The 18,432-nt window shown below is 31.3% G+C and overlaps 1 protein-coding gene across 3 annotated transcripts in view; it reads right to left on the reverse strand.

Moving 5' to 3' along the window:
- The window catches only part of LOC111613260 (post-GPI attachment to proteins factor 3-like), a 44,090-nt gene extending 30,439 nt beyond the window's left edge, over positions 1–13,651 (reverse strand). Inside the window, exons 1-4 of one of the 3 annotated variants that reach the window (XM_023354606.1) lie at positions 12,784–13,649; positions 4,630–4,782; positions 3,492–3,554; positions 1,534–1,595 (exon numbers count right to left, since the gene is read on the reverse strand). In XM_023354606.1, the coding sequence (XP_023210374.1) occupies positions 1,534–1,595; positions 3,492–3,554; positions 4,630–4,782; positions 12,784–13,086 (581 nt within the window). In that variant the 5' untranslated portion in view covers positions 13,087–13,649. Of the gene's footprint in view, positions 1–1,533; positions 1,596–3,491; positions 3,555–4,629; positions 4,783–12,783 lie in introns of all 3 variants that reach the window. The other 2 variants (XM_023354609.1, XM_023354608.1) reach the window with 2 other exon arrangements.
- Positions 13,652–18,432: the final 4,781 nt, after the last annotated feature.

The raw sequence follows: 18,432 nt of genomic DNA on the forward strand, positions 1-18,432 counted from the left end.
ATACTGTACTGTACTTGTATGTATTGTTTGCTTGAGAATACAACAGAGAATAAACTGCCCAAATACCCTTAAACAAAGGAAAAGTACGTACTTTATGAAGGCATAGAGCCTTTACTACATGAAAATGAAAATTAATGAATACACTGTGTACAGTAATTTACCTGATAAGACAGACCTCAGAAAAATACATTATGAGAGCTTTTATACTTTTATAAAGCTGTCTATAATGAAAATTAATTAACTAATGATTTTTTTGCCCTGCCAGGGTGTGGCCGAGTTATCCGGAGTGCCGGGTTATCGAAAGCCGAGTTTTCGAGGTTCTACTGTATTAGTATATCCCATGTAATTATTATATTAGTATATTGCTATTAACCTACTTCGCATTGAATTTTCATCGACGTTAAACCTAACAAAAATTTTTTAAAAATAATAATCGTCGCTATTGTATCGTTAAAACTTAGAAAATTAAACCTCATTTAAATACTGGCTCCCTTTCATGGTTGAGCCAGTGTTGCCAGCTAAAACACGTAAAAATAATATTAAAGTAGCCAAGACATAGCCAAATATTGTAGCGCCACATCACTAGAATACATTTGAATTTGCTGACTAGAATGCGGTCGGTTAACCGATGTGATGGTTGATCACGGGTCGGATAATCAATGCTCTACTGTATGCATACAATAAAATTTGAAGTCATTGTCTCCATACTTATAGTTTTAGCTATTAACAGAGTTTGTTTTCATCAGATCACATGATTTTTGTAATCACACTTAAGACAATGAATTTTTCATAGAACTAGCCATTGGTCCTCTAGACAAAATTCATGGGTAATTCTTATTGAATTTTATTGAAATACTTAAGCTTCTTTTGTATGTTATTTTCAGGTCTTGGTTTGAATGTAGTTTGATTAAGTTTTCAATGTTTTCATTAAGTACACACTAAGTGATGATTTCCCAAAATAGCTTAACCTTTCAACAGTGGACTAGCCAGGTATGGTTCTACCCCAGTAGTGGAGAATAAACGTGGGAAATTTTTAAAGTATTTTTTCCACGCGTTTTTTCTCATTACTGTTTCGGAAAAAGATTTTGTAAACAGTTATGTCCAGTAAAGAAAAGTCTTTTTTTATTGTTACATAGTTCAGTTTTTTCGTGGTAGTTTTAGGCTAGTTTTTAGTGATACCCCCAAAAGAATTTGACGACTGTAGTCATCCCTCACCACTGCCACATGATTGCCCTTGACAACTAAAGTCGTTGCTCACTGCTGAGTGGTTAAATTACTGAGTAATAATTCATAATATTAACACATATGTAACAGAACAGGTGAAATTATACAAGATAATGTCATAATTTTATTTAAGTGTTACAAAAAAAATTCTATTTAGAAAAGTTTGGATAATTTGAATCCAGATAATTCAAATTCATGTTTTTTGGTCCCTCAAATTTTGAACTAATGAGGTTTTACTTATATATATAAAAATATTTCCAATAATAAAATGAACTAAATATTTTATTTATATGTAAAAAATTGACTTACCTAATTACAAGGCAGTAAAATGCATACAATACTATTGAGAAAGCACAAAAATAATCTAACTTCTAATTAAAAAAAAAAGCCTTAAATAAATATTCTTAATACTTGAGTAAAAATTAGTACAATTGTTTATTAATCAGAAATTTCTTTAAATTTAATTCTAAAATTGAAAATAAAAATGTAATATATAATTATCTATATAATTATTAAATTATGTAAAAATATATAATCATATAATAATATATTATAAAGCATATATTATATATGTTTATATAAAAATAATATATAAACATGTATAATTGTTGTTATTAATTATATATATATAATTATTAATTTAATAACAGATGGCACCTAATGCCTACCTCTAGTACCAAATTACTCAGTATTTAATTATTAATAGTAGCAGTAAAGTAGCCCAATTAATCCAACAATCATTTGGCTTATCAAAATTTAATATGGCAAAACCACAAAAAATAGTATTATAGTACACACAAATGAATAAATATATATGAAATAAAAGAAAAGAAAAAATACAAAAAAATTTCAAGCTTTCTATTTAGTAAATCCTGAATAGTTGTCAAACAACAAATATTACAGAATGTATTTCAGATTTTATAAATTTAATAATTGGATATAAAATAAGATCATAAACACCAAAAATTAATAAATTATATTTTTTTAAATGTTAAAACTAGTAATAAACAATGCAATGTCTTTTAGGCATTACATTATTTAAAGAAATCTTTAAATATAGCTTTGTTTTTCAGCTAAATTTATTTCTTTGTTTCATTGATTTCACATATTTGGTGCTTAGCTGATTATTTCAAAATGTATAATTTTGAAATACTAAGCTAAGCACTAAAAATGTAAAAGGATTCTTGTTTTGAAAGGGTTTTGCCAGCTAATGGTCAAGAGTCTATTATTCTCACTTGCCAGGGAAGGTTTTGTTCTTCAGTACAGCCAAAATTCTTCCATTACTCATAAAAGTGCCTTGTAGAATGTGTAAGACATCTTTTCTGGGTGGGCAAGACTTCTATCTTGCTCACTCAGAAAAGATGTCTTGCACCTTGGTTAAGAACCACTGTATTTAGAAAGTCATTACAGAATTAAAAAGTGTTGTTTGTCTAGTATCCAATTACAGATTTATGATTTGTTTATTCTATTTCTTTGTATGATGACAACAGTTTGCCCAATGCAAAATCTAACTACTTGTGTGCAGTAAACAACACACAAATAAGCTTATGGAAGGAATAATTGGACTAATAGCTTTTGTTGACACATCAAATCAATTTCTATAATGCACTCATAAACTGCCAAGTTTTATAAACAATTAAAACCTATTTCCCTTTTCACAAGCTAAATTGTCTAAAAAACATCTTTAAAACCAAGAAATCCAAAATTTTATCAAAACCCCTATATTTCTGTAAAATAAGTAATTGACATATTCCCACTTGAAAAATTTTTCTAAAACAATACAATAATTATCTACAAATAATTATAACAGTTCTTGCAGATATTAATATACATAATACAATTTATAAGAAATCTTTAGAATTACTGAATCCACAAAAATTAGAGAATAATTTATTATTTCAAAGATTATTATTTTCTTTATGCTAGTGCAAATGAATGCTTCATTTTCTGTTACAGATGATGAGCTTCTGTATGCTCAAATGTTGTGGCATTTTATTATATTAAAACTTTGAATAGAACTAATTATAAATATAAATAACTTTTTTCATTTTTTTAAACAAAATGTAATTGGTAATTTTATGAAAAATTCCCCATTTAAAATAATTACCTTTAATATATTTAAGGTATATATTAATGAATATAGTACTACTATTAATTTTACTGATATTCTATTTTTGAATTAAATATTTAAATTTTACATTACTGATATTATTTAAGTACAAATATGTATTTAAATACATTATTTAAATAATTAAAAACAAAATTACTTCAGTTGCTGGAGTATCCCTAGTGTGGAAGGCTGTAGACCATATCCATGCATTTATAGATAGCTGAAATTGAAAATAATATTCATTCTTAATTATAACAAAATTTGAATTTTGTTAAAGTAATTAAAAGAATTAAAATTTCACATTCAACTTTAATACTTTTCAAATGTTTTTATTTTTAACACTTCAAAGCATGATAGTAAAGCAATATTCTGGACTAAAGTTTACATCTCTCTGGAAATGTTTTCTATATTAAATCATGTCAATTTTATTTTAAACTAGCTGTTACCAGCGGCTTTGCCCGCGCAGATTTTGCAAGCAAACCCCATTTATATTCAGTATTTCAACAACCATAGTAATTGTTATATAACACCCACCACTGAGAATGATGAAAATTGCCAAGAATCAAACAAACTATTTTCAATTTGATCAATTTTCTGGAACGTTTACAATCGTTCTATAATTGAACCAATATGCAATAACAAATTCGAATTTAAAACGGTCCAAACATTTTTAAAATCGAAATACATAAAAATATTTATAACAATGTCTGAAATGTTATTAATTTAATACATCTAAGTACTCGATGAAGACTAAATCCTCTCCCTCTCGCGGGGGAATTTTGAAAAATCCCTTCTTAGTGTGCATTCTCATGGCATACCCTACTAAAACGCAGATAAAAACAAAAAATCGCATCTAAAATAGTACAGTAGAAGCTGTTGTTCCGGTTAAGCCTTAATGCTCTCCCTCTCCCCCCGCAGGGGGAATTTCAAAAAATCCCTTCTAAGTGTGCATTCCCTTGGCATACCCTACTAAAATGCAGATAAAAACAAAAAAAATCGCATCTAAAATAGTACAGTAGAAGCTGTTTTCTTGGTTAAACCTTAATCCTCCCCCTCTCCCCCCTGGGGGGAATTTTGAAAAATCCCTTCTTAGTGTGCGTTTTCATGACGTACCCTAACTGTGTACCAAATTTCACCACTTTAGATTCAGCGGTTTGCTCTGGGCGATGATGAATCAGTCAGTGACTCAGTCAGGACATGTAATTTTATATATTTAAATTTACTTATTATTTAAAAATAATTTTTGCAATTTATAAGTTTTTAACACATATATAGAGACTATTTAAGATACTCACTATTGCTTGAATATTCCATATCACATAATTAGGAGAAGATATTGGAACAGCCTGTGTAAACTTTTGCCACATGTAATAATGACTATATCCATTTAAAACTGAAAATAATGCTGAAGCTGGTTCCTGAATGCCCAAAATCCTAATAAAGGGCCACTAGCATAAAAAAAAATGTTTAAATATGTTAAAAGTAAATAAAAATCAATCTTGTAATTATCATCTAAATTAATAATTTTTGAAATTATATATATGTAGTAAACATGTTATATATGTGATTACTAATAAAATGTCAACAAATATGATGTTAAAATAAGCTCATCAGAATATTTGATATTATGGTTTAATTTAATAAAAAATATTTGCTATTTTTTATGTCATTAAATTTGAGATAGATACTTCAATAGTTTTTATTTTTTTGTGATGGTGTGATGTAATAAAATGAAAATGTCTCATCAGTTATCATTATATTAAATCTCTTATTTGTGACTGACAAGTGTATACACACTAAATTTATAAGTTTATTTTCTGTAGAATAATAATTAAAGTAAATAACTGTTCATTTTTGTAGAATCCAAAACATTTTTATTATAAAAGATGTAAACTAAAGATAAAATTGCCTAGAAGAGACTCAGTGAAATTATTTGCAATTGAAATTATATTGAAACCAAAAACAGAATCAATGAAAATTTTCTTTATAATTCCATTTTTCTTCATTAATTTTCCAAAAGTTTTATATTTTTCTTTATGACAATTCAAAATTAAATGATCAGAAATCATTGTTGTTGTTGTCAAATTACAATAAATTTGAAGAATCAAGAGGTGCAACAAATATAAACTTTCTGATCTAGTTTAGCCTATTAACAACATGAAATTTAAAATAATTCAAGCATTAAGACTTGTAAATACATTATAAATATATTAATTTCCAAACATTGTGAACTAAGCAAGTAATTTTAAATTGCTATTTAAATACATTTTGCCACCCTAAATTCTGTAAAATTTAAACATATTTAAATTTCATAGAATTTAGAGTGGAAAAGTGATGCTTATGGGTCTTAGAAGAAATAATGCCCTACTAAATGTAGATAAGCCATAAGTAATGCAATTGCCTTATCATCATCAATCAATCAATCAATCACTGATTCGAGCAGCAATTCCATTATGTGTGTTGATATCATAATGTTGAGAATTTATTCAAGCCTTACTAACCAGTGTGATGACTTGTGGAGAAGTATTTTCAGTTTCTTTAAAAAGCTATTCTTAAGGTTCTTACAAATTTGAGCATATATGGCATGAATAAGCCCAAATATGCAGATAAGGATGTCTTCTTAACACATGCATAAATGTACTTGCTACTTCACTTATCTTAATATAAGCCATTAAATTGCTGATGATTGCATAATACCTTCAGTATTATGATAGACATTGAATGTTTCAATATTTTGAAAAGATACTGCAAACTCATGTAGGAGCAAAGAGATGAAGTCATGTCAGAAGTGAGAGTACATAATATTAAGGCTTTTTTAACTCAAAAAATGTACACTCCATAACTAATATCTGGCGTGAAAAATTCAAACATAGGTTGGCAAATGCTTTCAATGCCCCTCCTAAGCTCTTCTTCAGGCCAAATTTGCTGTAACTGGATTCTTATAATCAAATGTTTTTAAATCAGAATGTGCTCCACTTCTAGATGTTCAAATATGGAAGGCAACCTCGTGCCGTTCAAAAAAAATAATAATAATAATTTTTACTAGAGGGGATACGATGTGCGATATAATATAATAATGACGTTTATAATATAACAAATTATGATTTGTCATCCAATAAATATTGCCAAGCTGTTGAGAGATTCATTTCTTTTTAAAATTGATGCAGGTTAATTTTCAATCTGCTTTGAATATCTCCATCGCTTCCAAAGTTCTTAGGTGTTCTGGATGACAGGTGGTGTGGATAACTTGTGCCTCGTTAAAACTCGGGATTATGTCTGGGTTTGTCGCTTATGTAGATAATGCCATCATACATTTGTTGTGGGTGATATCTGATTTATGTTCTTTTACCCTAGTGGCTAATGGATGTTTGGTGGATCCTATGTAAATCAATCACCTCTGCCATCTGTCATCTATTAACGGAATGGTATATATTCCCGGAAGCCTGTTTGGATTATGGGCGTCTTTTCCGTTTCTCAATAAATTGTATATGGAAGGGTTTCTTCTGTATGTAATTCTAATTCCTCTTTTCTTTGCAATCTCATTAAATATTGTTTTTAGTTGTGGGTTGTACGTTACCGGGATCCTATCCATATGTTCTTCATTATCAACTCTTCCTGGTGCTTTTTCTTCATCTGTCATATTGTTTATATGAAGGCATTCATTGCATAATTTGTTTATTATGCTGCCATAACCATGATCTTTAGCGACCTTTCTAATATAAGATAATTCTTGTTGTAGATCGTTAGTTGTGGAAGAGTGAGTATAGGCCCTTTCTACCAAAGCTCTGAATGCTGCTATTTTGTAAGAGTATGGGTCACAGGAATTGAAGGGTATGTACTGTACAATGGTATAGTGGTGGGTTTTCTAGTTTATTATTGTATTAGTATAGTTTGTATTGTCCCTTTCTTAATTTCTACTTCTATATCCAAGAAGTGGATTTTTTCTTCACTGTGCTGCTCCAATTCCAAATATAGGCCATAAGGGTTGTTGTTCATGGCTTCTCTTAAATTGCCTTAGGTCTGGTGGTGTTTTCCAGAGGATTATATCATCATCAATATATCTTCCATATAGAATTATGTTTGGGAGAAAGAGTGGCAGGGTTTTGGTTTTGACTGCCCTAATTATCCCAACTAGTAAAAAAAAATTTTTTTTTTGAAACGGCACAAGATTGCCTTCCATATTTGAACATATAGAAGTGGAACACATTCTGATTTTTAAAAATTTGATTATAAGAATCCAGCTACAGCAAATTTGCCTGAAGAAGAGCCCAGGAAGGGCATCAATAGTGTTAGCCAACGTATATTTGAATTTTTCATGCCGGATACTGGTTACGGAGTGTACACTTTTTGTCTTATATGACCCGGTGTGGGGGAAACTTTTGCTTTACTTTTTTAACTATAACACTTTCTCAAAATTGTTGTGCTTTGCTTTTTTAGGTCTTATTTTATTAATTCAAACCTTTAGATGACATTCTGACAAATTTTTAAATTGACCCATGCTTCCCTTAAGCTGCAGGGGATATAACAAATTTGTATCACTATGTCTCTTTTTAGATCTGTAAAGCTGAGTTATCTACCAGCATCTACATTTTTTCCCTCCTTCTTTGTGAATTAAAATCACTAGAAAAGCAGTAGCAATAGCTATAGTCATTGCTTCTGACATTTTCACCAAAACACTCACAAATGAATATGGAGCAAAATGAACACATGCACTGTACAGTGTCAATAAAAATGTATTCACAAAAAGAACATATAAATTTAGAGCACACTTAACTATTAGAGATATTTAGAGCATGTTTATGTCATATGTGCTCAAGTCCATATTAAAGCGACCAGACATCTTAGATTAATTGCACAGTCCTGGTTTTTGACAGTGTTCCAGCTTGGAAAAATGCCCATTTTTGTCCCGTTTTAAATAATATTTCTCAGATTATTCAGTTTTATTTATAAGTATATAGTTTATATTAAAAAATGTTTTTAAAATTTAAAAGATTTTATTTTAAAAAATTGCTTTGAAGAATTCTCCTTTAACATTTACTATACAGGCATCACTTGCTTAATGCATGAAATTAATTGCAACAGTCCCTTTATATATGCAGCAGAAGTTTTAATTAATGTGGCTTTAACAGCTGTCTTTACTTAACATAGATATAGTATTTGATTAACACAATTTTGATATGCATGGTAGCATCAAGGGATTAATTAACCACATTAATCAAGAGATGCTTGTATATAGAATTAACACAATGTTACTTACATAGAGATGTAGCTAAGCATAGTGCTGTTACCTAAATCCTACACTAAGAACTAACTGTCCTGATTCCAGATCAATAAGGTTATATTGGTTGACCTAGAATTAAGACTTATTACACTAATAAGTATGAACACTTTTGACATGTAATTTTGACATTAAATATAATGCTATAGAATTATTTTCATAATATAAATAAAATTATATATTGCAAACTCATCCATGGACATGTTTGTGATATCTCACCCAAATTTTAAAAATTATAACTCTGCCTAAACTAATTTATTAAAAAAAATTTTCTTTTTATTAATTTTTGTTTACCTTTGTGAATTTATATATTATTTTAAAGGCCAATGAAATAAGCAAAAATAAATTAAATTTTGCTTATATTAAATTTTCATTCAAAAAAAGAACACTACAAGAGGTGGCACTGCCAAAAAGAAAATGTTCTGCAATATTAGTTATTGATATAGACAACATTATTAAGCAACAAAATCATTCAAAACCACCTCACACCCTATATTTCCTACCTTTAATTTTTAGTTTGTCCCAAGATGAAGTTCAGAAAATCTGGTCACTTTAGTCTGTATGCACTTTTAGATTCTTACACATCAATCTGTACTAGAGTTCAAAATTTCAAAACCTTTTAAAAGTTCTATTCGCAACTCACACCTAAATTCAAAATTTCCAGCAAATAAACATCAAAAAATAACAAGTTCTAAAAATAAAAGTTCTAACAGAATGATTTGGTTAAAATTTTAAAATGATGTTAGCTAAAGAGTGCATGAAAATTTATCCATTCCTCTATTGGATTCTTCCTATAGTATTTCTCAATTGTCTTTAACATCACTTTTATTTTCAAAACCAAAACATCCAATAAATAACAATGTCTTAATAATAATGAAGGTTTGATCGTAATTTTTTGAAATGTTAAATCAATATACAGAAACTTTAATAATATCAATTATTCTTTCTACATTGATTATAATTGATTTTCTAAAAATTTTAAATATATAGTATTTCTCAGAATAAGAATGCTTAATCTTAAATATGTATCACTCTGCTACTATAACCAAGCAATAAAGTTATATACAAAATTAAATAAAATAGAACAGAATAAAAATTTTTAAAATTCAAACAAATCATCAAATGATGTATTAAAAAAAATCACACTGACATTTTTGCAACAAATCTGAGATTTCAAAAAGATTATAGCAGTTTAAACATATCTAATATTTTATATTTTTCTAGGTTAAAAAGCAGATAATAGTAAACTCATTTTGTGATAAATTCAGTTCTTATTCAAAATCAGTGCAAGTCATTATTAGATACTGAAATTAGACTGGAAAAAAAAAACTGAAATAAATAAATCAGCTAATGATAGAGATTCTCCATTATTACTTAATATAAAGAATTTACTTTTGTCAATAAATTTATACCCAGCTTCAAATTTGTTATAGAAATGCTATAGCTAAAAATTTCTAGAAACCTGTCTGATGGAATAAAAGCTACCATTCTGAATCTTCCACAGCTGGTATAGTTTAAAAGTTTTAGTGAAAAAAATAAAATAAAAGCTATCACACACTCAAATAAATTTTATATGTGTATTATTATGTTCTGTGTGTTCTCAAATAAATCCCCACAGAATTTATTGGAGAGTATGGTAGCTTAACTTTGAGAGCATTAAATCTGGTGTGTGGATTTATTCAAACTTGTGGAGCTATTCAAATCTTTAGCTCATTTTTTAAAATTAGTTTTTATATGTGTTGATGCGAATGGTTAGAGGGGTCATTAAATGAAAACAAAATAATTTTTGAAAAGTAACACAGACAAGAAATGCAATGCAATAATTTTCAAAATTACAATTTTGAATACATTTTTTACAATAATCCATGCTTAGAAAATGTAATTTGAATGAACCCACATATGGGTTTATTTTTTTAAATGCAACTAATATACAAGTTTATTTGAGTCTGTAAGATAATTTAAATATGTGAGTCTAATCAAATGCAGAAATAATTATCTAGTAAATTTATGGAATAGTGTACTAAAGCTTCTATTGATATTAGACTGGTCTCATTTATACAAATTATTTTTTAATTTTTCTACAAATTTTGCCTCAATTCTTTTATTTTATAAATAAAGTATTTATTTTATCCAAAACGCACACTAAACTTTCCAATTACAGCAGATCAAAATTTCAAATTAAAATATTCTTGGCTCCAAACTGAAAGGTTTAGTGTGAGTTTTGATTTATCATTCCAGTTTACTTTTTGGACTTTTTTATTGTGGTCTCAAAATAATTCACACATTTAAAAACTAGTTTAAATGGAGAAAATTAACATACTTATTAATTAAAGAGCAACATATTGCAACATGTTGCTTTGCATATCACATATTGACATTGTGCCATGCTATGTTGGACTGCAAGATACCATGTTGCTTATGGACCAACACAGTCTAATTGTTGAATTATAAATTTAAATAAGAAATTTAAAATGTGCAAAAGTTCAAACTTAAATTAATAAGTACTGAAAATAATATTGCAGTCCTAAGTACTTTTGAGCTTCTGAGATTCATAACCAGGGGTAAAATACAATTAAAATGAAAAGAACTTCTACTTTCAAACATCAAACAATACAAAATTTCATTGATTCAAAATTCCATTGAGAAATTCAAATTTGTAATTTCAAATGGTTTTAAATCAATGAAAATTTTAAAATTTTTGATGCTTGAAAGGACAGATATGTGTCTTTTTGATTAAATGTATTAACATGTTTTTTTAATATTTTTAAATGTTAATATTTTTACATTTCTATGATTTGTTTTACATTGTTGTTGATGTTTTTTTGCTTGCTATCAGCACATTTTAAACTTGTCTGAAACTGACAATGCTGTTAAGCAATACAAAGGAGAACTGAATGGCCAAGAGTTAAGACATCAGCCACTACTCTGGGAACCAGGAACAGATTCAGTTGAATCAAAACTACATGTAGAAATTTTTCAAGAACTGACCTGTCCCAGAAAAAAGCAATACAAAAAAACCAATATTACATTTTGAGAATTTTATGTTTTTCTAGAATGTATTGTTTAAAATTAAGACAAGTACTAAACATACATTAAACTCTAACACAGTAAGTATAAATTATTTCACAAATTTCAAGAATCTCTAATGATTTCAAACATTCTGAATTTAAGTATCAAATCAATCGTTTTTTAATTTATAAGAACACCATAAATCTGAATTTAACTAAACTATATTCCAGGCTTAAACATCATTTTTTAAGTCAAAGTTCATGGTTTTCATTATTCTATTTTTGACAGTCCATTTTAATATGATATTCCTAAAATAAGTAAATTTAATTTCAAAAACTTAAGACTTTTAAAAAAAAATTAAATATCAAAACTTAAATAATAAATAATAATAATAACCTAGTTTAACAAATGAACATGTATAAAAAAGTGTTTATCACATTAAACTTAAAAAAAAATTCATGATGAATAAACAATTAGAAAATAAATTCAGCCAACTCTCCTAAAATAAATTGTTATTATACGAAAGATCAATTATCAATTTCAAACTGCTTTCTTCAAGTTTTATAACCAAAAAAAGACAAACTGCCAAAAGCATTTCCTCATACAACAAAAATTAATCTCGAGATGTATTGAATTTTTTTGAATTTGCTTTCAGCGAAGAAATATAATGAAACAAGACACATAGGTTTTCAGGAAGTACGAAGTATTCCTTAGTCACTCTCTTGTTTTAAAACAAAATTTAACATTTTAGAAATAAAAGCAAATAATTAAAATAAAATTTTCAGAAAACAAATCATTTATATCGGTCAAAAGTTTACGTGACAATTTATTTAATAGAAAAAGTCAATGGCAATAACGCCCACCACCAATTTATCAAAAATTACTTTAAAAAAAAAAAAAAAAATTTGCTAGACAATCCATCTTATTCGGGGGCAACGACTCCGAACACACGTCACGGTCATCAAAACACTACGTCTCGTTCTTCGTGTACTCATTTGCATTTCAAAAGACATGCGATGCCCACAAGATCCAGATTCGACACCCGGATTCGGCGGTAGCATCCGATTACAAATATTCCAAGCATTACTTTTAATTTTCATACAACATACACACACATACACCTTCAGAATAAATGATAAATTTACATAACGTTAAAAATTACCTTTCCATGAAACTGAGGAATGGGCTGTTTTCTTTTCCTAAAATCATATACAGCATCCCACATGCACTGATACTCGCATTCGTCGTCGCACTTCCATCCAAGAACCGTCAGATGCCAGGACTGGTGTGTGGCAAAATGAGCAATGTTGTCGGCATCCGAGCAGTTTTCCGCCGTGCACCATTTCAAACAACTTTGATAAATATCGGAGCGATCACCCGAAGACGCCTTTACAATTCCAACCAAACTAAAACTTACGGCCAGCGCATACAAAATCGAAAAACAACAGAATACGTATCTAAACATTAAATTATAAAACTACAACCAAATGGAAATGGCGCAAAACAAAACAAAAAATATAAAAGAAAACGACTCAAAACATAATTATCCGACACCCACTATCTGATTGCGAAAAGCATCGAATTTCTGATAGCGTAGTTTCGAAATTCCGACTGATAATGACTTCAACATTTGGTGAGCAAAAAGTCAAAACGTGATTTTGCACTTTCTTTTTGATCTTTATTCTCTTATCACAGCTTCGTAACGAGACTATAGATATGTTAACCGTTTTTCTAAATTATTGCCTAGAGTCAAATAGGAAGTTTTGATTTGTTTTCCGACCATTTATACGATTGCACCAGTACCGTTTAGTCGGTTTACGAGGAAGATAAACAACGAAGGAAGATAACTGGCGTGTACTTTAACCATATCGAACTACAATCGATATTCCGAACCGACGTCTCTGTCTTAAGCGAACAATTATCGAGCATTATTTAGAATATTCGACTAAAATTTTAGCCTTACATAAAAGTATCCTAAGTACACTTCGCACCGTTTCGTCTCCGAATGCCCCTCCCCCTTCTCCGTCCGAACCTAACCAGTTACATTTATTAGTCGATGGACGTATCGATTTTCCAATGTTAATGTTTTATTCATACTTTTTAAAAATTTATTTAATTCGAAAACAAATATATCATTTGTAAGAAGTTATTTCTTTCACTTTTTTTATTTTCGATAAACATATATGACAGCGCCGGTTCGGAACGAGTGTAACAGGCTAACATATTGCCAATGTCCGGATATGTCGGGACCCGTCCCTCACCACCCGGCCGACCCATTGTGGGCCTGTCCGAACCCATAACGGGCCTGCTAAAAAGAGGCCCTCTTAGTGCCCACAGGGCTGAAAGAGTTAAAAAAAAAAAAAGAAGAAGAAGCCTGGAAGCTCATGCCCAACCAGCCGATACAAGACAGACAAAATTTTGATTTTGTAATGTACATTGTTTGCAAGTTAGTTCACAAAAATCGACGAGTTTCTTCGTTAATTTTTAACAATTTCTTCCTGCAAGGTTTTCTTCGTGGTCTTCTGTTGTATATCCTTTAGTTAAAAATTTTCAGAACGGAACTTTTAAAATTACATTTCGTTTACTTGCATCCAATATATTTATTTTTATTGATTATATACATGTTTATTTAAAAGTAAACAGAAATTAAAAAAAGATCTCAATTATTTATTTCTTATGAAGTAAATTGAATAAAATGTGCACAGAAAATAAAAATGAATTCGAAAATAGAAATGAAATGAATGAAATGAACATAAAGATGATTACAAGATGTGAATACAAAAACAATAAACTCTGATTTCTCCTCCATAACACTGCGTCAAACCATGACGCGGTGACATCAAATGTGCCGCAATCCAAGTATTTATAGCCTACTAGTGTCCAAGTAAATAAAAATCACTGAATACTGGTAGTTGGTCGCGAATTCAAGCTTGACCTACGAACTGCCATGACTCGAGCCATGGAGTCATGCTTGATCTACGAACTCGAGTCATGGAGTCATGAAGAAAGTGGGCAGGCTTTCTATGGGAAACTGGACCACTTACAATAGTCCAGTTTCCCATTGAAAGTTCTTTGGAGTGCATCCTTCCTTGGCAGTCACACGCGTATTGATAGGAAGTTTATTGGTCTTGCTCCAGTCATAGATTTTTCGTAGGGCTTCGTTTGCCTTTCGTTGTAACTCACCACTATTCCGGTGCTTAAGAAGAAGGAGGGTGTTATCAGCAACTAGCAACTACTGAAACAATTGCCATGGGCTTTCATGTCTTCTTTCACACTTTCCTATTTCCCTTCATTTCATACTTGGTCTCTCATTCCTTTCTTCATCTTTCCATTTCTTATAGGGCTAAGTCTGCCGCTAAGTGACAGATAGTTCTTGTACTCTAAGTAAAGTAAAGTCACACGCGTATTGCATTGACGTATCCCATCAAAGAATAAGAAACTAGTATTATACTAGGATTTAGGATCCGCTACTGTGTACTGAAAAACATTTATCCCCTTATTTTTTTGTACCAGGATTTTTCTTTTTCAATTTCTTTCTTCGTAAGAATATAAAAATATCATCGAATCTATAAGATGTATGAAATCCCGACTGCAAATGTATACTATCTAAAGCTGTGGCTCTTTGGTCAAATCTAGCCCCGAACATATTTCATACTTTACTTATAAATGATAGAAACAGGACTACTTTTTGTTTTTAGAATGTAAAAGCCGAAGTATCTGTTGTAACAGTCACAGATTAACTTTTAAATGACAAGAATCTCATAGTTTAACTACAATAACTCGGTGCTCGGTTTTCTTTGCATACTTTTTATCAGTGGTGCCAAAAACTTTTCGATTGGTGGGCCCAGGGGCGCCGCTAGCTGTTTGAACGCCCGTGTGCAATATCGATTATACCGCCCCTGTTTAACTACGACTACCTGCGCTGAGCTTGCCAGAAAGGCTCTTTAGTGTTGTCTCATAAAGGTGTGAAAAAAGAAAAGAAATACTTTACAAAAAGAACTATTTATTATTACTAAGTTATTTTTATTTACTTAAGTGTAAAACCATATAAATATTTATCTACAGAAATTGAACTCTTCTTGCCTTCATGTTTGCGAAATCTGCTATCAATTTTCTTGTATCCAAGCTGTCTAAGATTTCATGTTCAATTGAAACTATAGCTATAAACTAAATTACTTAGTCTTTGCTGGTGCATTGTTGATCTTAAATTAATTAATTAATTAAATAGTTTTTTATAATTTTTAACTTTGAAAAGGACCTTTCACCAAATGCAACTGAAACCGGCAATGTAAGTAATATTCTTAGTGCTATTGCTGTGTTTGGAACTGTTGAAATTAAGTCATTAGTAAAAAGATATTGTAATGGGGTTTGTGGATCATTAGACTGGTTTTCTGGAAAATGCAACTTTAAAGTATTGATTTCATTAAACAAATCAATACTGTCAATGTCTGTTTCACTACTTGAATCGTCTTTAAGCTTCAGATTTAAATCCTAACCAAGTTAAAATATCATTAATTATACTTCGACCCATGTCAGAAGAATTATTAACAAAATAATTGCAATTTGATATGCAATAGAACTGTTCGAATGCGTACAAGTACAAATTGAGAAGGAAGCTCTGTAGGGATTCCCTATTTTCGCCAAACCTGTCAACTTCTGTCATACAGCACGACTATTGGTACTTGGCTTTCGGGTGCCCGCCAGATGGTTCAACCTGCCGACAGACGTTTCGCATTGCATCTTAATTCTGATAAATGCCAATAGAGGCGCTGTTAACGCTATAATATAAATAAGAATATAGTAATTGCGCGCCCGTCGGATTTTTTTCTCCATGCGAAGACATTTCTTATGCTATAAGTAGGGTGGGTATTATGACAGTGACTAATTATTACGTGACCGATCGCTCGATTTGCCGCCCCCTGGACGTGCCGCCCGCGTGCGGTGCACGCCTTGCACGCCCGCTTACGGCGGGCCTGGGTGGGCCAAATTAAAGTCCAAGGTCTATCTTGGTGGTGTTCCCAATTTGATGACTTGAAGGACAACATTTCTCGAACTGTGATGAACATTCCTGCGGACATGCTACGTTTGGCCGTAGAGAACACGGTGTTCAGGATGCAATGTGTTGTCCAGCAGGACGGTAGTCACATTGAAGGAGGGAGAAGGTTATTTGCTGATTAATTAAACTTTCATTATTGCACTGAAACCGCTGTCTGATTATTCATTCGTGTGTTTGTTAATTGCAGCTGGGTTTTATGCAAACTCTTAGCTGTTTCGCTACAACAGCGCGAAATCCACCCCTACTGGCGAATTTAGGTACTACTTTTTTTCCTTCGCGGAATCTCTTTCCTATGCCGTCCTTAGTCACTATCCCAAACTTGGCGACAACCGGCTATTAGATTCCTCTACAGATGCCTCTGAGTACCGTCAGTTTAAAAAAAAAAACACCCTGTATATGGGGGATTCGTTTGTATCAGATTACGAGGGAAGGTAGCGTGAATCTTTGATGACGTAAGATTGCATCTGTTTATTATGATTGGAAGAAAATATTGTTTGAAAATAATTTGTATGTATTATGAATGGTTTACACTTCTGGCCTGTTGACATAATTAGGAGAGGGGTACCTTGGTGGTGGTGATGGAGAGAGGGATCAAAGCGGCAAATTTTTTCTGATGCAATAGTTGAATGGCTTGATATACAAATTTAAAAGGAAAATGGTAGGATGAATTTTTCAAAAGGTGGTGACTGGACTCTATACACTGGGAAGTTTGGTCGTGGGTTCGCGCCGCAATCGGACAGGCTGGCTGCTTGGAGTTTTCCGGGTTTTCTCCTTGCCAATAACGACTAAATAGGAGGCCAGTTCCCCATAAAAGTCCTCACGGAAGGCATCCTTTCCCCGCGCGCACGATTAGGCTGTTCGGATACGGCTGGCTCGTCGGTCGCATAGCGATCAATAACGTCAATCGGAGAAAGAGCCTAAATAAAGCTATACTCTCCGTATCAACATAGAAGAAGAAAGAAGAAAGAATTTTTCAAAAATTGTTACAATGGTTGTCCCCTTTACGTAAAGGTATAAAATTGTTTTAGTGTGTTTTACAGTATGTGACCTTTTCGTTTTGAAATTGTTTCAGGGTAAACATGTTGGAAAATTATTTATTAGAAACCTAAGTAATGACTTCTCGTTCAACTTGGATATCTTTACAACCAGAAAAGTCCTGCATTCCATGTGCAACAAAAGAATGCTTTTGTCAACTAGGAATTTTGCCGCTAACGTTACATAGTCCTTGGTCTCAAAGCCAATATCAACGTTCCTGCAAAGTAGGTTGGCCCACCAGTGGCCAAGCGGTTTCGTTCCCTGAACACTGGATAAACACTGGGAGTTCGTCGTGGGTTCACTCCTCGCCAGGAAAGGCTGGCCACGTGGAGTTTTCCGGGTTTTCTCCACGTCTGTAACGCCTAAATAGGGGCTAGTTTCCCTTAAAAAGAACTCCCAGAAAGTATCCCCCTAGGCCAGGGGTCGGCAACCTTTTAAGTCGGAAGAGCCAAAAATTACAATTTACAAAATTTCAAAGTTTTTAAAGAGCCACAAAATTTTTTTCTTGCCAACAATAAATAGTACTCACATAAATAAAGTTTTTTGATTAAAAAAAATTAATTTATTTATTCAGAATTGTCTTGCGTCGAAAGCGAATTAAATCTCATAGAAACATCCGACGACGGCGTCATTCGAGAGCTTCCGATGGACTGACGACAGTGACGACGCGTGTCACGGGGGAGGGGTGCGATGAAAAGCGAGTACAAGTGGCTGAGAGAT

This window comes from Centruroides sculpturatus, unplaced genomic scaffold (genome assembly GCF_000671375.1).
Source record: "Centruroides sculpturatus isolate CEXI.00-Female unplaced genomic scaffold, Cexi_2.0 scaffold1800, whole genome shotgun sequence".
Lineage (NCBI taxonomy): Eukaryota > Metazoa > Arthropoda > Arachnida > Scorpiones > Buthidae > Centruroides > Centruroides sculpturatus.